Source organism: Salvia hispanica, chromosome 4, assembly GCF_023119035.1.
Source record: "Salvia hispanica cultivar TCC Black 2014 chromosome 4, UniMelb_Shisp_WGS_1.0, whole genome shotgun sequence".
Lineage (NCBI taxonomy): Eukaryota > Viridiplantae > Streptophyta > Magnoliopsida > Lamiales > Lamiaceae > Salvia > Salvia hispanica.
The window spans coordinates 1,332,306-1,353,395 of record NC_062968.1 but is presented as its reverse complement, the minus strand read 5'-3'; the positions used below and the strand labels follow the sequence as shown (position 1 = coordinate 1,353,395).

Below are 21,090 nucleotides of genomic sequence, written 5' to 3'. Positions count from 1 at the left end.
ACCAACCTACAATGAAAATAGTTTTATCATTATATATACTGACGTGGCATTGAAATTGGGCCAGGCTTCCGTTTGAATTCAAAAGGGAAAAAAATGTGAGAAATAACGAAAGCATTAAAACAATACTTAAATATGTGGAATGTATTATAAAAAATACTACTACTATATAACTAAATCGAATTTCACTTAAAATAGTTACATGCTCTAGATAATGACGAAGAAATCAAAATATAAACATGTTATGTAAAGAAATTTTAAAGTTATTTAGAATGTGGAATTATGAATGTAAGCCCATAGATCATTAAGCCGATTTGTTAGCCATGTGTATCATTATTTTTTTCATTTTATTTGTAACTATTTCTGTGTATCGCACATACATTGCACGAAGGGAAGATCTGATTCTCTACAAAGTAAAAACTTCATTTCTTCAGAATAATCCTATTTGTTTTCCAATAAATCATTATGCAATAGATTGTAAATTGATTAAAACTTATTCAGTCTTTGGTAGTAAATTTTGGTAGTAATTGCCTTGTTAATAAATATCTGAGATAAAACTTATTCAATCTTTTATGACACTTGCAATCGCTACATAGGATATGATGCGATAACCATGATACTATGGTAGTGCTCATGCTCATAACTAGAGTAAAATATACTCGTCCCACAAAAATTTGTGCACTTTTCATTTTCGTCTGTCTCATAAAAATATGAGCATTTTCATTTATGGAAAATTGCCCCTAATTCATTACTCATATACATCAATTTATTTACAACTGTATACCACTATGTTCCAGTGTTACAATTCATTAAGCACACTATCTAATAACGCTACTTTAACTACCCTTCTCCTCCTCCATTTTACTTTATCAACTGTGCATTAATTCTCGTGTCATTTCAGATGCCCATCATTTTTGGGACAGAGGAAGTGTAAGGATAATTTTCTGAAAATTTACACAAAATATTTTGGGCGTATTACATTGTATAGCAAATTCTACATTCAGTTTCGGTTTTTGCTACAGTAGTGTGTGATATGTACTCATCATCTATTATGACAAATTCAGTTCGCTGTAGCTCTGTTGGCTTTTGAAAAAAAAGCAAGAATAACAGTAAATACACAAGAAGTCAAGAATTATAGTAAATCTTTTGTATACTACATTAAATGAAAGATACAAGAACAGCACACATTTAGCCAATAACATAAACACAACAATCTACATACACGTGATCAAATGGCCTCATTGGCATCACCCATGTGTTTCAGACCGCAGGTTATGCACACGACAAAGAAGCATGATACACATTGAAATCCAGGCTCATCATAGGAATTGACATGACATAGGTCACATCTCGTTTTCTTGGATATGATTTGAAATCTAAGAGAATGGCGAGAGTCGTGAATTTTGGATATCACATACCGCTCTCTCCCAAAGTTGATGTTTCTGTAATCACCCGACGTAGCAGGAAAGCATTTGGGATGAAAGGTTTGATCACAGTCTCGACAGTGATACTTATAACCTCTGGCTACCATTTGGTCTTCACAGTTGCTGCAGTAGAATTCACCAGGATGGTTAACATAGGCATCATATGTCAATGCTAACGCGTGATTCTCCAATCTATGCTTGTTTCTTGCTGGTAGCATCACACATTTACCACATATACGGACACTGCAGCTATTGCATCTGTACTGTTCCTTTCGAATATGTGCAGGCCAATGACAGTTAACGCATAAACCAGAGCTGAAATCATCATCTGTGACTAGCTTGAGATAGTTATGTCGTGGGTGAACGGCGTGTTTTATGGTGTTGGGCAGAGAAGCACACTTGATGTCTATTTCGAATTTGCATTCCTCATCAGTACAAGTGTAATAGAGCCCATTCGTATAAGCATAACAAATATCACAGACTATCCAACCTTTCATCATGTCAGCATTTCGTAGCCTTAGGCTGTGATTTTTGAGAGGATGAATGGGATGAGAGGGGATGTGTAGTGGTAAGTTGAAGCAGGACAAGTGAAGAAAGTATTTGCATTCTTCACAACTCATTAACCATTCTCATTCTCACACTCAACATCATCTGTTTGCTTCTTTTCACGTATAGCCAATGTGCACCCGTCACATGTTAAAATACTGTCAAAATCATCTTCATCATATTCTTCGTGATCCATTTTGTAGTGATCTTGAGATGATGACGAAGAACATGATGAAGTTGAAGAAAATGCGGTAAAAGTTAGTGGATGACGGTGATTGGAGAAGTTGTACTTGCCATGATTACGAGGGATGAAAATTTGTCCTCTTTGTCGCTTAACAAAGGGTATGATCATCTCATCATACATGTCATCTACTGCTATTGGAAACTTGGTAACCACTCTCTCATCATCAATTACTTTTGCATCTTCATTTTCACCATCAACAAATCTGAAAGAAAAACCAATCAAAATAGTTATGCAAATTTGTCATTAGTTAAATGTTCCACCTGATTCACCATTAGGTTTTAAGATATGCAGAGCAAGTGGTTGAAAAATATAATGGAATGTGAGTTCTACCTAAACATTACTCCCTCTGGTACCTAATAGGTGTCTCATATTTGAGCGTTACAGGTTTTATGAAATTGTTTGCCTTTTTGAACAAAAGTGGGAGGAAAAAGTTGGAGAGATGAGGACAAAGTAGAGTAAGAGAAAGTAAAGTACTTTTTGCCTAAAAAAGGAAATGACTCAGCTACAGCGGGATAACCAAAAAAGGAATACGACTCATCTACAGAGAGACAGAGGTAGTAATATTAATATATAAAAGTAGAACCACGTACCACTAATCTTTTCAACACCCACTTTCCTTTATAATATTTTATAAAATTCGTGTCAGATTAAAGTTGGACACATATTAGGGGGCAGAGAGGGTAAAAGTTTTGAGCAGAATGTGTTAGTGGAATGTGAAGTCCACTTATTAAATATAGTAAAAATGAAAGTAGACATTTATTGGGGCCGGTCCAAATAAGGAAATATGAGATATTTAATGAAAACAGGGGAGTAGTTTATATAATACTCCCCCCGTTCCACAAAAGATGTCACACTTGTGGGTCGGCACAGGATTTTAGGAGGTTTTGTTTTGTGTGTTAAATGGAGAGACAAAAAATATAATAATAATAATAATAATAATAATATTATATTATTATTATTATTATTATTATTATTATTATTATAAAATGAGTTAGTGTAATGTGTTGAGTACAAAAAAGTAGCAACAAAATGAGACGTTTGATGCTAGACATCCCAAAATAGAAACATGAGATATTTAACGACGGACGAATAAAGCATGTATCATTTTGACCAAAAATCACATTAGTGAGTAAATAGCAGTAAGAAGTATTACGTGGAGGTGGCGCAGTTGACATGGACGACATAACTGCAAAGGCGGCAGTGATACACCCAACGCGTCAATGGCAAAGTTGTGTTGCATACACCACAATCAAATTTATTCATGATGTACTGACGTGGAGTAGAAAAGGCGAGGGAGAGAGAGTGGTGATGATGAGGGAAGTCTGCAGACGGTGGGAGGAGTGCGCAGCTCTGGTGTATCCAGTAGTCGCAGAGGGTGCAGATGTAGGAGTCCCCTTTCTCAGTGGCACCACATGCATCACACGGGAACGGGCACCACCTCGTTTTCTTGGTAAATCGCAGCTCATGTTGAGGGTGGCTTGGGTGGGCCAAAGGCGGCTGCTTCTCATCCTTATCTTCAAAACCCTCAGAACATTCCATGTGGATCCAGAATCCATCACAAGCCTGGCTACATCTGTAGCCTAACCCTGCCACTTCTGTACCTTTACAAACTGCACATTTTTTGAATTTTGAATTTGAATGAATGTCTGCCAGTGTGAGAGGGTGTGAAGGATGGATAGGATGCATAATCTCTCGCGGCATTTCCATGCATTCTTTGTGCAAAAACCACTCGAATCCACACCGGAGGCTGCATCCGTATGTTGCCTCTCCGGGTAAAATCACCCGCCAACAACCATAACAGAGATGCGAGTATTTACCTTTCCGGGCTGACTCGGGGATCAGACCCAGCGGGTGTTGATGGCTCACATGATCATAAATCTCATCCTCCATTCTCTCTCTTATTTTTCTCTTGACAATTTTTTTTTCTTTTTTCCCTCCTTCTGTCACTACTCACGTTGGAAAGGATAATACTCCTATATATACACATTGAAGCTGTACGTAAGACAAAATAATCATGAGTAGTCTACGATTGAGTTGTGAGATTGTTTTAATTGGAGGGGGTGACTAAGATTAATTATCACATGATTATCCATCTAGGATTGAGTTGTGAGATTCAATAATGAACCAAACACAATACATATTTAATCACGGGATACAATCTTGCAAACTGAACAAACCCATTGAATATTACTCCCTCTGTCCCTAAAGAGTATGCACTATTTTTTTTTTCGTCTGTCGCCAAAGAGTATGAACTTTCTTCACTCTAATGATGTGGGACCCATTCTCCACTAACAATATTTAAAAACTTTCTTTATATATCTCTCTTACTTTACTAATAATGTATTAAAACCCCTGCTGAATCCAAAGTTCATACTCTTGGGGAAGAAGGGAGTGAGAGAATCATCCAAGCTTGAAGCGTGAGCAAAGAATAGATATATAGGATGAAAAGTAATAATAGAATCATGTAAACTTGAAGTGTTTAATTGTGAAAATGTTTTCAAATTGGATGTAGACTAATTTAATGGGACATGCTAAGATTACAAAATGAAATTATTTTTTTGGGGATAGAGCGATACTAGATAAGTATTTTGGATCGAAACAATAGTTTTTAGCATTATATTAATGACTTTGATCCACATGGAAGTGTGACATTAAAGTTTGTAGCCAAGCTTTCTTTCCAATTATTGTGAGAAAGAATTTATACTATAATTTCTTCTAACATCTCTGGTTTTCCAAATGTTAATTAGATTCCCTACAAAAGTAAATAGTAAAATCTATCACATATTATATTAGAATAAGGGAAAAAGAAAAATGCTTCAGACCTTTGAGCCACAATAGAATCTGCGAACTTGGTGTGGGGGAAAAGAATATATAAAAGGTAAATTATAGTATACCAAGTTTATCAAATTTAGGTCACACATTCTTTTCTTGATTATGTGTTCCTAAAACTATACTCCCTCCGTCCCACAAAAGATGTCACACTTTCCTTTTTAGTTTGTCCCACAAAAGATGTCACATTTTCCTTTTTGAAAAAAGTTCTCTATCATATGAATATAAAAATTATATTTTCTCTCTGCATTTAACACACAAAATAAAACCTCCTAAAATCTCGTGCCGTCTCACTCCCACAAGTGTGACATCTTTTGTGGGACGGAGGGAGTAGTATATTTGACGTTTTAATTATTCAACTGATGATTACATTACTAAATACAACGAAATAAAATTGAGATACGCATACAAGTTATGAATTTAAAAACATACATATGTATTAATTAAATAAATATTACAACTATAGTGTGATAAATTTTATATAACAAAGAATTCCAATCTTATAGGAAAATACTTGCAATTCTAATTATATTCATGACTTCGATCAAAACGAACGTGTGACATCAAATTAGTTGGGCTTCAACTCATTTTCAACTCAAAAGAAATGATAAATAAGTAGTAGTATAAATTTTTGAAAATTTTCACAAAACATCTTTCGTATTTCGTTGTATAGTGTTACGAACACCCCTGACACCTCCACGACTATAGCACCGGTGGAGGCTGAGAACACAAGAGCGGAGGAAGAAAGGGCAGAGCGCGAGGCAATGGAGGAAGAGGCAGTGGAACCTGATGCGAGCGACGGCGCGGAGGAGCCGGATAAGGCATGTGCGCCGCCGGGCAGAGAGTTGAGGCCGAGGAAGAATCTTAAGCCGCCGGAGAAGAACCGTGACTTTGCCCCCAAAGTAGAAGAGGAGTCTTTTTGCATTTATTTCCTTGTTTATTATTTTTCCTTATTTTGAGAAGCTATTTTTATTTTCCTTTTTGAGTCGGGCGAAATTATGAGCCCCGTTCGGGTTTTCTTTGTTGGTTCTTTCCCGAATAGATTAGGTAAGTCGAACCAACCCTAGGGTCTTTAGTCTATAAATAGGGCTATTTCATTAACTTTGATTTTATGAATGAAATATTTTGCCCACAACTATCGTGCAATTCGCTCATCAAACCTTTTCGCTGCCGACGGGAACCCCCCGCGCCAGCTCTTTAATATTCGCCGCCGCGCTCTTCGAGCCGCCGGCAACTGTTTCTTGCTCGGAAGATAGTTAATCGGAGCCGTTACGGAGCACGTCTGTAACATCTGGTGTTTTCATCCAGTACTCATGACAACAAGCATGGTCGGCTTAACCGACCCACCACCACCGCCACCGCCACAACGCCTTTCTAGCGCTAACACAATTCCGATTGGTACATCCGGAGCATCGCGGGATGCCGGGAAAGGGGTGGTTGACCCAATCGCCCAGGGTTTTGATATGATGAGGGAGAGATTTGACAAATTGGAATCACGGTTAGATCGCACGGATCAGCGCGTGGCTGCCTCATTACAGTTGGAGCTGACGTCTATCCGACCGTTCCGGGTATTGGTGGGGAACGGTGCGTCTCTAATGTGCACGCATGTGTCTCGTCACACCAAGCTGACGATGCAGGGAAATCTATTTCTTGTTGATCTACATATCCTTGAGCACCACGGCCCGGATGTGATTCTGGGCATGGCTTGGTTGGAATCTTTGGGGAAAATTTCGGCTGACTTCGTGAAGAAAACGTTGGAGTTTCACCGGGATGGCAAGCAGGTGTTCTTGACAGGGGCATCGCAGGGCCCGAAGGAAATTTCTCGCCAGTCATTGGCCCTTATGACGGCCCATTCGGCTGACCACGAACTCTACGAGGTGGTTAGGATCGAATGTGATGCGGGGGGAGGTGCCGCCTTTCCTTGAGGAGAGTTTTCCGGCGGATATTCCAGATCCGGTGCGGCAGGTCTTGGAAGGGCATCGGGCGGTTTTTGCGCTACCGCGGGGTATGCCGCCGCAGCGCCAATTCGACCATCGGATCCACTTAGCCCCTAACACTAAGCCCATCAACGTCCGCCCGTACCGTTATCCCTATTTTCAGAAAAATGAGATCGAGACACAGGTACGTGACATGCTCGAGCAGGGGATTATCCAACGCAGCCAGAGCCCGTTCTCATCTCCTGTTCTACTAATCCGCAAAAAGGACGGCACGTTTAGATTCTGCATTGATTACAGAGCCCTCAACACCGCTACAGTGCAGGATCATTTTCCTATCCCCACCGCGGATGAGTTATTCGATGAACTTGGTGAGGCGAAATTCTTTACCAAATTGGATCTGCGAGCCGGCTATCACCAGATCCGTATGCACGAGGGAGACATATTTAAAACAGCTTTTCGGACTCACGAGGGCCACTATGAGTTCTTAGTGATGCCTTTTGGTCTCACGAATGCACCGTCCACTTTCCAAGCGGCGATGAACAGTATATTCCAGCCCCTGCTACGGAAGTGTGTGATTGTTTTCTTCGATGACATATTGATTTATAGCCCCACATTGGAGTCTCACGGGGTCCACCTGGCGGCCGTCCTGGCCTTACTACGTGATCACGAATTTTTCGTGAAACTGTCGAAGTGCTCCTTTTGCAGCAATTCAGTCGAGTATTTGGGGCACATTATTTCTGACGGTCTCCTGAAAGCGGATCCGGCTAAATTGGAGGCTATGTCGGCATGGCCGACTCCAACAAATGTCAAGCAGCTGAGGGGATTTCTTGGTCTAACCGGGTACCATCGACGGTTTATTGCGCACTACGCTATGATTGCAGCGCCATTGACTGACTTACTAAAGAAGGACTCCTTCGTGTGGACAGATGCGGCAACAGCAGGCGTTTAACGTGTTGAAAACTGCGATGACAACTGCCCCTGTCCTTCGGTTGCCGGATTTTTCCCTTCCTTTCTGTATTGAGACGGATGCTTTGGAGACGGGTATTGGGGCGGTTCTGCTGCAGTCAGACCACCCTCTTGCTTTTTTTAGCAAGAAATTGGGCCCACGACGTAAGGTGGCTTCTACATATCATAAGGAATTATATGCAATTGTGGAGGCGGTCCAAAAATGGCGTCAGTACCTCCTAGGTCGGGAATTTATCATCCGAACGGACCAGAAGAGCTTGAAAGAGTTATTGCAGCAGGTGGTACAGACACCGGACCAACATTTGTATGTCCGCAAGCTCATGGGGTTTTAATTCAAGATAGAGTATAAGCGTGGCATCACTAACAAGGCCGCGGATGCGCTTTCTCGAAAAGAGGCGGGCGATGCCCTGCCTGATCCAGTCGAGAGGGACGGTGCGGGCGACGTCGAGGCGGAGTCGCGAGAGGTCGCGTCGCTCCTGGCGTTGGCTGCGAGACCCGTACCGCGGGTGTTGGACCAGATTCGGCAGGAGACAGCGACTTTTCCCGCGCTGGTGGAGTTGACTCGTAAGATCCAAGCTGGCGAGGCCCCCCGCCATTTATCATGGGTGGACGGTCTTATTTACTTCAATAGAAGGATTCTAGTGGATGCGAGTTCGGGGGCGAAGCGAGAATTGTTACGCGAACATCATTGCACTCCGATGGCGGGTCACCCGGGCCATGAACGTACATTCCGCTTACTTGCGGCAGCTTTCTTTTGGCCCAAGATGCGCAAGGATGTGAAGATGTTTGTAGATGAGTGCGTGGTGTGCCAATCTACCAAGTATTCAACGCAGAAGCCGACAGGGTTGTTGCAACCACTACCCGTCCCTTCGCAGGTTTGGGAGGATGTGTCCATGGACTTTATTATAGGGTTACCGCAGTCTCGTGGTTATACGACGATAATGGTGGTCGTGGATAGGCTTTCGAAATACGCCCACTTTGCACCGTTACCTACGCGATTTGACGCTCTTCGGGTTGCTCAGTTATTTGTCAACACGGTGGTGCGCCACCATGGGTTTCCTAAGACTCTTATTTCTGATCGAGACTCGGTATTTTTGAATGCAATTTGGGAAGAAATAATGCGGCTGAGCGGTACGAAGCTCAACTTTACCACGGCTTACCACCCGCAATCGGATGGGCAAACGGAGGTGCGCAACCGGGGCTTGGAGCAGTATCTTAGAGCGTTTACGGCTGATAAACCCTCCAAGTGGGCGAATTTCTTACCTTGGGCGGAGTTGGCCCTTAATTGTTTCCATCATGCTGCTTTGGGCACCTCGCTGTTTCGTGCTTTATATATGGCAGAGAGCCCCCCCTGTTGGTGGCCGCCCCCCCTTCGGCCCAGACCCCGCCCAAGGTCGCGGAATTGATTCGTGAACGGGGCGACCTGCTCATTGAGCTGCGTCAGAATCTGGAACGAGCTCGCACAAGCATGGCCGCGACGGCTAATAGGCATCGTCGACATGTGGAGTTTGACGTAGGCGACTTGGTTTGGTTGAAATTACAAACCTATCGTCAACATTCAGTGGCGAGGCCTTTATCGGCTAAGTTGAGCGGGCGTTTTTATGGTCCCTTTGAAGTCTTGGCTCGGATTGGCCCGGTGGCCTATCGTTTACGACTGCTAGAGGGGAGCCGCATTCACGACGTGTTTCATGTTAGCTTATTGAAGGAGTTCGTGGCAGGTGATGGTCCGCCGGAGGGAGTGAAGTTACCGGAGCAGTTTGTGGGAGATCGTCCGATTGTTTCGCCGGAAGTCATTTTGGATTCTAAGGTGGTATGGCACGGCGGGAAGCCGACGAAACACATCCTGGTGCGTTGGTCAGATGGGTTGGGGTCGGCTACTTGGGATCCGGCTGACCCCATTATGGAGAGATTTCCGGACCTCTTCCTTGAGGACAAGGAAGCTTCTAACGGGGGGGGAGTTGTTACGAACACCCCTGACACCTCCACGACTATAGCACCGGTGGAGGCTGAGAACACAAGAGCAGAGGAAGAAAGGGCAGAGCGCGAGGCAATGGAGGAGGAGGCAGTGGAACCTGATGCGAGCGACGGCGCGGAGGAGCCGGATAAGGCATGTGCGCCGCCGGGCAGAGAGTTGAGGCCAAGGAAGAATCTTAAACCGCCGGAGAAGTACCGTGACTTTGCCCCAAAGTAGAAGAGAAGTCTTTTTGGCATTTATTTCCTTGTTTATTATTTTTCCTTATTTTGCGAAACTATTTTTATTTTCCTTTTTGAGCCGGGCGAAATTATGAGCCCCGTTCGGGTTTTCTTTGTTGGTTCTTTCCCGAATAGATTAGGTAAGTCGAACCAACCCTAGGGTCTTTAGTCTATAAATAGGGCTATTTCATTAACTTTGATATTATGAATGAAATATTTTGCCCAAAACTATCGTGCAATTCGCTCATCAAACCTTATCGCTGCCGACGGGAACCCCCGCGCCAGCTCTTTAATTTTCGCCGCCGCGCTTTTCGAGCCCCCGGCAACTGTTCCTTGCCCGGAAGATAGTTAATCGGAGCCGTTACGGAGCACGTCTGTAACATATAGCAAATTCTACATTCTTATATTCATCGCCTCATCATATTATAGACAACGTGTGGTTTTTCCAACGCTAGCTTTCGCTGCAAACCATATGCGTTACGCTTGGTTCCAATATCAACGTAGATGACTACGAGATTTCGAACATAATTGTCCGTACAATCTTTAGCCTAAAAGTCGTCGTCTTTTCCGTCACTATAATCGACGTTGTATATCGAGTGATCATGCCAAATAATTTTCTCAGCTGCACAAGTCCGCTTGAATATTGACCATAAATTTTTCAAAGGTTGCAAAATCAGCTGCACCTTGACTATCTTCTTCAACATCAGAAACAATAGGTTTTAGCTTTATAATATCGATGACTTTGATACACATGGAAGTGTGACCCAAGAACAACCCTAAATACACAAGAATTATAGTAAATCTTTTGTATACAATATTAATCAAATACATTATAATATACAAGAACAACACACATTTAGCACATAACATAAACACAATAATCTATATATGCACGCAATCATATGGCCTCATCGGCATTGACATCAGCCATGTGTTTTAGACCGCAGTATTTGCACATGACAAAGAAGCATGACCCACATTGAAATCCGGGCTTATCATAACTATCTTCATGACATTGATCACATCTCTTTTTGTTGGTTATGATTTGAAATCTAAGAGGGTGATCATGAATACTGGAAATCACATGCTCTGTCCCAAATTTGATGTTTCTGTACCAACCTGACGTAGCAGGAAAGCAATCAGGATGAAAGGATTGATCGCAGTCTCGGCAATGATACATCCAGCTTCTGGGGTCCATGTGGCGTTCGCAGCTGCTGCAGTAGAACTCACCGGGACGGTTAACACAAGTATCATATGTCAATGACAACAAGTGATTCTCCAATCTATGATTATTTTTTGCAGGTAGCATCACACAGTCACCACACACACTAATTCTACAACTATTGCATTTGAAGTGTGCCTTTCGTGAGAATTTATTCCTATGACAGTTAACACAGAAAACAAATTCGTAAATATTCACTTTCGTGACTAGTTTGAGATAATTATGTCGTGGATGAGCTGCGTGTTTGATGATGTTGGGTAGAGAAGCACACTTGATGTCTATGTTGAACCCGCAGTCTTCGTAGGTACAAGAGTAATAGAGCCCATTTGTAGAACAATTATCACAAACACCACATTGTATCCAATGTGTTAGCTTGCCAGCACTTCGAAGCATTAGGCTGTGATCTTTGAGAGGGTGAATAGGAAGAGAGGGGATCTCAAGTGGTAAGTTGAAACAGGACAAATGGAGAAAGTATTTGCACTCGTCACAACTCATGTAACCAGTCTCATACCCATCACCATCATTTGTTTGCTTCTTTTCATGTATAGGCAGCATGCACCCATCACATATTAATTCCCATCTTGGAATATTTTCAAAACCGTCTTCATCTCTTTTGTAGTGATCATGCGATGATGATGAAGACGAAGAAGCTGAAGAAAATGTAGTAAAAGTTAGTAGATGATGAGGATGATTGGAGAAGCTATACTTGCCACTGATGTTGTGATTGTCACAATCATTATGACGGATGAGAATTTGCTCTTTTTGTCGCTTAACGAAGGGTCTGATCATCTCCTCGTACATGTCTTCTACTGCTATTGGAAACTTGGTAGCCTCTTTCTCATCACCATCAATTGCATTTGCATCTCCATTGTCATTATCAACTAATCTGTAAGAAAATCAACAAACACTGTTTATTAAAAATATTCAACACAAAATCTAAATGGTATGACTAAATAGTACTCCTTCTATCCCTTTATAGTTGAGGTCTTTTTTGGCACAAAATTTAAGATTATATAGTGTTTACTAGAGAGAATAAAGTAAAATAGATGAAGAGGTAATAAATGTGTTTTTCTTTGCCAGGAAATGTTATGCCTAAACTATAGTGGGATAGAGAGAGTAAGAAGTATTACGTGGAGGTGGCGCAATTGAGATGGACGACATATCTGCAAAGGGGGCAATGATAGACCCAACGTCTCAATGGCAAAGTTGTGCTGCATATCCCACAATCAAATTCATATTGGATGTACTCACGTGGAGGAGAAAAGGCGAGGGAAAGAGCGTGCTGATGATGAGGGAAGTCCTTAGACAGTGGGAGGAGTGCGCAGCTCTCGTGTATGCAATAGTCACATACAATGCAGGTGTAGGAGTCCCCTTTCTCAGTGGCACCGCATGCATCGCAGGGGAATGGACACCACCTCGTCTTCTTTGAAAAACGTAACTCATGAGGGTGGCTTGGGTGCTTCATTATTGGCTCCTTTTCTTTCTTATCATTAAGCACATCATCAGCACATCCCATGTGGATGCACAATCCATCACAGCCCCCTTGGCTACATCTGTAGCCTAACCCATACACATACCCTTCACAAACTGCACACATTTGTAATCCATAACGTGAATCATGGAGTGTAAGAGGGTGTGAAGGATGGATAGGGTGCACAATCTCTCGAGGCATTTCCATGCATTCTTTGTGGAACAACGTAAGGGATCCACACCCACGGCTGCATCCGTAAGTTGCATCTCCAGGTAAAATGTTTCTCCAGCAACCATAACACCAATATTCGTAAAACCTATTTTGGGACGAGTAGGGGATCAGACTCAGCGGGTGCTCATGAAACATATGAGTAAAACTCTCATGCTCCATTTCTCTCTTTTTTTTTAACAATTTTTCTTTTTCTCTCTCTTTCTTTTATCACTTCCCACATTGGAAAGAACAACGCTAGCTATAAACTATTGAGAAATAATAGAATCATGCAAACTTGGAGTATGGGAAAAGAATAGATACAGTACAAAGTAAATTATACCAAGTCAATAAAATTGAGTCACATATATACTTTTCTTCATTTTATGTGTTCCTACAACCATCATAATATTCTTATTTTTGCACGCTTAAGATAACCAAATAAATATTAAAATAGTTTGATAAATTTTACATAAGAAACAAATTCTTATAAGATATACCCTCCCACTAGCCATTAACACTTCAATTATTTTATCAATTTTACATTATAACTCGTCTTAAACTTTTAGGGGACGAGGGAGTATAAAAGCGAATATGATCTAGATCATATATATGTCTATTATCTACCTAGGTGGATAAGCTGTATGTCCTTTTATTCATACAAAATTTTAAATATTTGCCAACATAATTTATAAGAAGACGACTCAATTGTATTTCATTTAGGTTGTCGCACTCATTTGAGTCATTTTATTTTTCAGCAAAAGAAAAAACAACTACTACCTCCGTCCATGAAAATTCGTCCCACTTTTCCATTTCCGTCCGTCCCCCAAAATTTGTCCCATTTCACTTTTACCATTTTTGGTAGTGGACCCCATATTCCACTAACTCATTCCTACTCACATTTTATTATAAAACTAATATATAAAAGTAGGACCCACAATCCACTAACTTTTTCAACTCACTTTCCATTACATTTCTTAAAACCCGTGCCCGGTCAAACCGGGACGAATTTTCGTGGACGGAGGTAGTAATTTCTATTTTACTTAAGTCTCTCTTCTTACTCCTACTTTTACTTTATCAGTACTCGCATTGGAAAAGGTAGTGCTCCTATGTTGGTGTTTGGTTTACTAGATAAAATAGTAGCAAGATAAAATTTAGATTAAGTAGTGAGATTACTTAGTAAGAAGGGGTTGGCTACAAGTAACTATCATATGACTATCTATCTAGGATTAAGTTATGAGATTCAATACAAATTTAATCATGAGATGTAATCTTGCAAACGAAACACCCCTATTTATTTAATAATTAACAAAATCTTGGAATTCTAGCTAACAATAGAATTAACTACTGTAATTTTCTTCTTGCGTGGGTGAGTTTTAAAGTGACTAAAGTCCATAACTGATCCAGTATATTTGATTGAAAAAACTTTTTGTCCTCCACAATAAGTGTGTTACCTTCCGTTTCTAGATAATATGTTTTGGTATGATTACTTAAAAAACTAACGGGTAAACCACATTTTGATTCGATTAATATTTAAATATGAAACAAAATATATTGTCTAATACCAGAAGCCATCACGCATAATATGTAGGATCAAGTTGGTTTTTTGTGCAAATGTACTATACAATTTTGGACTTCAAAACCAAAACATATTGTTTAGGACCATAAACAAACACAATTAATGTATAAATTAACCAATTAAAGTTCTAATATATGGTTATAAGTTTTCAAAATCTAAAGAATTCTCAAGCTGTCACTAATGGAGTAGTTTTCAAACTTAATAATATCGTTCAATTTGATCCACATGAAAGTGTAACATTAAAGTTGGGTTCAAGCATCTTTTCCGATTCAAAACAAAAAAAATTGTTAAGAGTGAATTATTGGACTATAAAGTTTTCAAACTTCTTTGATTTTCCAAAGGTTAGATGCCCTACAAAAGAAAAGAAAAGAAAAGAAAAAGAAAAATCCATCACAGATTAGAAGGGAAAAGGAAAAATGCTTCAGAACTCTGAGCAATAATAGAATCTGAAAACTTGGTGTGAAAGTAAAGAATATACAAAAGCTAAATTAATATCAAAATAAGTCACTCATTCATTTTTTCCCTCTTTTTATCATTGCTCTTTGGAGAGTAGTAACATAATTAATCATGCAAACTTTGAGCTCGAGCAAAGAGAAAAGAAAAAGTGAAGTTACATTCTTTTCTTGATATATGTGTTACTAAAAATATCTTACATTCTTAATTATTTTTGTTTTAAATTTGATGTTTCAATAATTAATTTAACGGGTGATCATTGCGTAACTAATTTTAAAAAAGCGCGATACACATGACAAAGAAATTATTTTTCATAGAAAAGAAATTTACCCTCACCAAACACAATTAACGCAAATATATTAATTAACTTTAAAAATTGTACAAAGAATTATTTAGTTTTTAATATCAACGTACTATGATCAAAACGAAAGCACGGTTGACAAGGGAAAAACCCTTATCAAGTGAAAAAGATAAGAAAGTCGCTGAGAAACCGTGCACACAATCGAAAATTCAAAACAAAAACACTAAATAAAGATAAAAGACAACTTGGTGAACAAGATAATAAAGATATGTAAAAGATATGATAATATAATAATAGAGATATGGGAGATATTCCGGAAGATATAACTGTATCAGAAAATATACGAGCCATATGTTTAAATCAAATAATTTAATTGAGTGGAATGTATTATAAATATAGAAATACAGATGTTATAGATAATCATATATATCAAGATAAAGAAACCAAAATATAAACATGTTTATAAAATGAGATACGCAATCTTTACTTGATTTATCTGTTCCTAAAATATCATAGTATATTCTCATCTTTGTTTTAGTTGATTCTATTTTGTAAAATTCGAAAATTGGAAAATGAGATTGTTTTTTTTAGGACAGAGGGGTACTAGATAACTAGATAATTTGGATCGAAACAATAGTTTTTCGCATTATATTGATGACTTTGATCCACATGGAAGTGTGACACTAAAACAACAGTAAATAAACAAGAATTATAAATCTTTTGTATACAATATTAATCAAATGCTAATATATTGTAAGATACAAGAACAACACACATTTAGCACAAAACATAACACAACAATCTACATATGCATGCAATCAGATGGCCGCATCACCCATGTGTTTCAGACCGCATGATTTACACACGACAAAGAAGCATGACACACATTGAAATCCAGGCTCATCATACCTATCTTCATGACATAGGTCGCATCTCTTTTTCTTGGATATGATTTCAAATCTAAGAGGGTGATCATGAATACCGGAAATCACATACTGCTCTGTCCCATATTTGATGTTTCTATACTTGCCGGACGTAGCTGGAAAGCATTTGGGATGAAAGGATTGATCGCAGTCTCGGCAATGATACATCCAGCTTCTGGGGTGCATTTGGTATTCGCAGCTGCTACAGTAGAAATCACCAGGATGGTTTGCATAGGCTTCATATGTCAACGAGAACAAGTGATTCTCCAATCTATGCTTATTTGTTGGTGGTAGCATCACACATTTACCACACACACTGAATCTACATCTATTGCATTTAAAGTGTCCCCTTCGTGTGTATATATACCTATTACAGTGAACACATAAATTAGCACCGTAAAAATCCTCGTCTGAGACAAGGTTGAGATGATTATGTCGTTGATGAGCTGCGTGTTTTATGGTGTTGGGTAGAGAAGCACACTTGATGTCTATTGTGAACAAACAGTCATTGTTGGTACAAGTGTAGAAGAGCCCATTTGTAGAACTATCACAAACATAACACTCTATCCAGCTTGTTAGCTTGCCAGCACTTCGAAGCTTTAGACTGTGATCTGTGAAAGAATGAATTGGAAGATTGGGGATCTCATGTGGTAAGTTGAAGCATGACAAGTGGAGAAAGTATTTGCATTTATCACAACTCATGTAACCACTCTCATACCCATCACCATTTGTTTGCTTCTTTTCATGTATAGCCAATGTGCACCCATCACATGTTAATTCGGATCTTGGAACACTCTCAAAATCATCTTCATCGTCTTCATCTCTTTTGTAGTGATCATGTGATGAAGACGATGAAGCTGAAGAAAACGCAGAAAAAGTTAGATCATGAGGGTGTTCGGAGAATTTGTACTTGCCACTGACGTTATGATTGTCACAATCATGATGAGGGATGAGAATTTGCTCTTTTTGTTGCTTAACGAAGGGTTTGATCATCTCCTCATACATGTCTTCTATTGCTATTGGAAACTTGGTAGCCTCTTTCCCATCAATTGCATTTGCATTTTCATTTTCATTTTCATTTTCATTGTCATCATGAAATCTGAAAGAAAATCAAACAAAACAGTTGATTTAAACATTTTTAACCCCAAGATCTAAGCATGCACCTCTACAAAAATGGTACGAGTAAATAGTATTCCTTCTGTCCGACTATAGTTTAGGAATTTTTTGGCACAAGAAGTTAAGTGGAGAGTAAATAAAGTATGAGAAAGAATAAAGTATCTTGATAGATGAAGACTGAATAAAGTAGGGGAGATAATAAAATACGTAGATAAATGAAAAGAGAATAAAGTAAGTGTTGTTTTTTTGTTAAAAAGGAAATGAATCAACTGTAGTAGTAAGACACACAGAGAGAGCAAGGAGTATTACGTGGAAGTGACACATTTGAGATGGACGACATATCTGCAAAGATGGCAATGATAGACCCAACGTCTCAATGGCAAAGTCGTGCTGCATATAGCACAATCAAATTCATATTTGATGTACTCAGATGGGAGAGTAAATGCGAGTGAGAGAGAGTGGTTGGGGTGATGATGAGGGAAGTCCGCAGACAGTGTGAGAAGCGCGCAGCTCTCATGTATGCAATAGTCACAAATGGTGCAGATGTAGGAGTCTCCTTTCTGAGTGGAGCCACAAGCTTCGCAGTGGAATATCATTTTCTTGGAAAAGCGTAGCTGATGTTGAGGGTGGCTTGGGTGGTACATAAGCGGCTGCTTATCAGTAAGAAACCCCGCGCATCCCAAGTGGATCCCCCATCCATCACAGTCCTCTTGGCTACAGCTGTACCTCAACCCATACACCCTTTCTTTACAAACTGCACATTCTGTTGATGCAAGATAATCGAGTGTGAGAGGGTGAGAAGGATGGATAGGATGCATAATCTCTCGCGGCATTTCCATGCATTCTTTGTGTAACAACCTTGGAAATCCACACCTGAGGCTGCATCCATACGTTGCATCTCCGGGTAAAATGTATCTCCAACAACCATAACACCATGAGTTGTAATATTGACTTTGCTTGGCCGAGTCGGAGGATCAGACTCAGAGGGTGTTCATGAATCATATGAGGAAAACTCTCATGCTCCATTTCTCTCCTTTTTTTAACAATTTTTTTTTTCTTCTTTCTCTCTTTTTTTGTATCACTTCTCACATTGGAAAAGATAACGCTAGTAGATCTTATATATAAATTGAGAAAGAATAGAATCATGCAAACTTGGAGTGTGGGAAAAGAATACATACTATACAAAGTAAACTATACCAAGTCAATAAAATTGAGTCACATATTAAACAAAAGTGCGATACATATTAAAGTTAAAGATACACATTTTTTATATCACTTCTCATGAATTATTTTTGCTTTAACTTTAATTTGATGTTTTATTAATTTAACTGATTATCGTTGCACAACCAATTAAACAAAAGTGCGACATGTACACATTAAAGTTAAAGATATTCTTTTTCACATAAAAGAAATTTACCATCACCCAACACAATTAGGAATTAGCGTACATAAATTAATTCATTGACAAGGAATATAGTAAAAAAAATGGTCAAAATTAAGTTTTAGAAAATTGATTCTAAGTTTTCCACAACCGAAGAATTTTCATTTTCTCATCAGTATCTTGTAATTCAGGACATATAAGCTTTATTTACAAAAATCATATTCTGATTTTATGAAAACTTGAAAAATTAATTACAATTAGAGAATTATTTAGTTTTTGATATCAACGTACTATGAAAAAAAAAAGTACTGTACTACTTTGGATCGAAACAATAGGTTTAGCATTGTATTGATGGTTTCCATTAAAACGAAGAGGAAAATATATGAGCACAATGTTTAAATCAAATTAAATTAAATGCGTGGAATCTATTATAATTAGATGCTATAGATAATCATATCAAGATAATGAAATCAAAATATTAGCATGTTAATTAAATGCTAAATTTTAGTCAATTTCCAGTCTGGAGTGTTTAATAACTTAATGCTAGTATAATTTATTTTCCAATTTTTGTTTAATGTATTATGTCTAAATTTCACTATAATGTATAATTTATTTTCCAATTTTCGCTTAATGGAGTATGTCTAAATTTCACTATAATCGCGCGTTGTCTCTCCATTTGAATATTTTTAAGATATTCTAAGCATAGTTTTTTACTCCCTCCGTCTACAAAAAATAGTCTCATTTATGGACGGCATGGGTTCTAATGATAAATTGGTAAAGTAAGAGAGAGGGAGAGAAAAAGTAGATACAGTAAGAGACCGGAGAAGAAAAAGTTTTCATATTTGAAATGAGACTATTTTTTATGGACACCCCAAAATGGCAAAATAAGATTATTTTAGGGGACAGTGGGAGTACTAATATGCATGCAGGCGTAAATAACCAATCAGATAACTAATATGAAATCAGCAGGTAGGAAAATAGAGTTCATTTCATTTTATTTCTCATGGACATAATTTCCATATGTAATAAAATTCTAGTTTAAAACAAAACAACATATATAAAATTATAATCACATATACGGAAATTCCCTCGTCTCCATTGGGATCTACTAATAATACCTTTTCATTTTAGCTATAATAATGGAAAATCAGATTCTCTCTAAAGTAAAAACTTCATTTTTTTTCATGAATAATCATGATAAGAATTAGCTTTATAAAAACATCGTAATTTTTTTTTTTTTTTTTTCCATTTTAACTATGACTATTTTTCGTGTTAGATTCTTATATTCATGGACAACGTGTGATTTTCTCAACGCTGGCTTTTGATGCAAACCACCTACCTTAACTTACACGTGGTTCTACTATGAGATTTTGAACATGAACAATTGCAGATTTCAAAACGCTTGACGGGTAATTTTTTTCGAAAACGTTAAATATGGAACAAAACATATTGATTAGGACCGGAAACGAATACAATTAATGTGTACAACCAAAAAGTTTCTTGTTCCGAAACCGTTAAAGTTCTAATGGTTATAAGTTTCAAAAACTAAAGAATTTCTCAACTTGTCATCAATAGTTTTTAAGATATATATATATTGTTCACTTTGATCCACATGGAAGTGTAACATCTAAGTTGTGGTTCAAGCATCCTTTCCGATTCAAAACGAAAAAAAAAAAGTGTAAGAATGAATAATTGGACTATAAAATGTTCAAACATCTTTGATTTCCAAGGGTTAGATGACCTACAAACACTAGAAAGAAACAAAATGCTTCAGAACTTTAAGCAATAATAGAATCTGAAAACTTGGTGTGAGAGAAAAGAATATATATAAGGCAATTAATTAAATTATACCAAGTCTATCAAATTAGAAGTCACTCATTCCCTTTTCCCTCTTTTTATCATTGCTCACTGGAAAAAATAACACTTGTATTCATATAGATTGAGTAGTAACGGATCGGAGTGCGAGCAAAGAGAAAAGAAAAAGTAAAGTCACATTCTTTTCTTGATGTGTGTTACTAAAAGTATCTTACATTCTTAATTATTTTTGCTTTAATATTGATGTTTTAGTAATTTAACTGATGATCATTGCACAACCAATTAAACAAAAGTGCGATACACATTAAAGTTAAAGATATTATTTTTAATAGAAAAGAAATTTACCATCACCAAACACAATTAGCGAACATAAATTGATTCAATGATAAGGAATATAGTAAAAGAAAAAGGTTAAATTAAGTTTTAAAGAGTTGATTCAAAGTTTTCCACAACCGAAACATTTTCATTTTCACATCACTATCTTGT

At 38.3% G+C, this 21,090-nt stretch overlaps 3 protein-coding genes across 3 annotated transcripts; all 3 read right to left on the bottom strand.

Moving 5' to 3' along the window:
* Positions 1 to 2,040: 2,040 nt before the first annotated feature.
* Positions 2,041 to 4,101, bottom strand: LOC125185436. The gene is made up of 2 exons (XM_048081966.1): positions 3,365 to 4,101; positions 2,041 to 2,413 (listed from the first exon to the last, which is right to left on the bottom strand). The coding sequence occupies exons 1-2, from the start codon at positions 4,099 to 4,101 to the stop codon at positions 2,041 to 2,043; spliced, it is 1,110 nt and encodes a 369-aa protein (XP_047937923.1).
* A 6,877-nt stretch (positions 4,102 to 10,978) lies between these two features.
* LOC125185567 lies at positions 10,979 to 13,242 on the bottom strand. Its single transcript, XM_048082121.1, has 2 exons — positions 12,489 to 13,242; positions 10,979 to 12,244 (listed from the first exon to the last, which is right to left on the bottom strand). The coding sequence occupies exons 1-2, from the start codon at positions 13,217 to 13,219 to the stop codon at positions 11,035 to 11,037; spliced, it is 1,941 nt and encodes a 646-aa protein (XP_047938078.1). The 5' UTR covers positions 13,220 to 13,242; the 3' UTR covers positions 10,979 to 11,034.
* Positions 13,243 to 16,102: 2,860 nt separating this feature from the next.
* On the bottom strand, positions 16,103 to 18,477 carry LOC125224447. Its single transcript, XM_048127844.1, has 2 exons — positions 17,718 to 18,477; positions 16,103 to 17,391 (listed from the first exon to the last, which is right to left on the bottom strand). Exons 1-2 carry the CDS (start codon positions 18,245 to 18,247, stop codon positions 16,188 to 16,190), a joined length of 1,734 nt encoding a protein of 577 aa, XP_047983801.1. The 5' UTR covers positions 18,248 to 18,477; the 3' UTR covers positions 16,103 to 16,187.
* Positions 18,478 to 21,090: the final 2,613 nt, after the last annotated feature.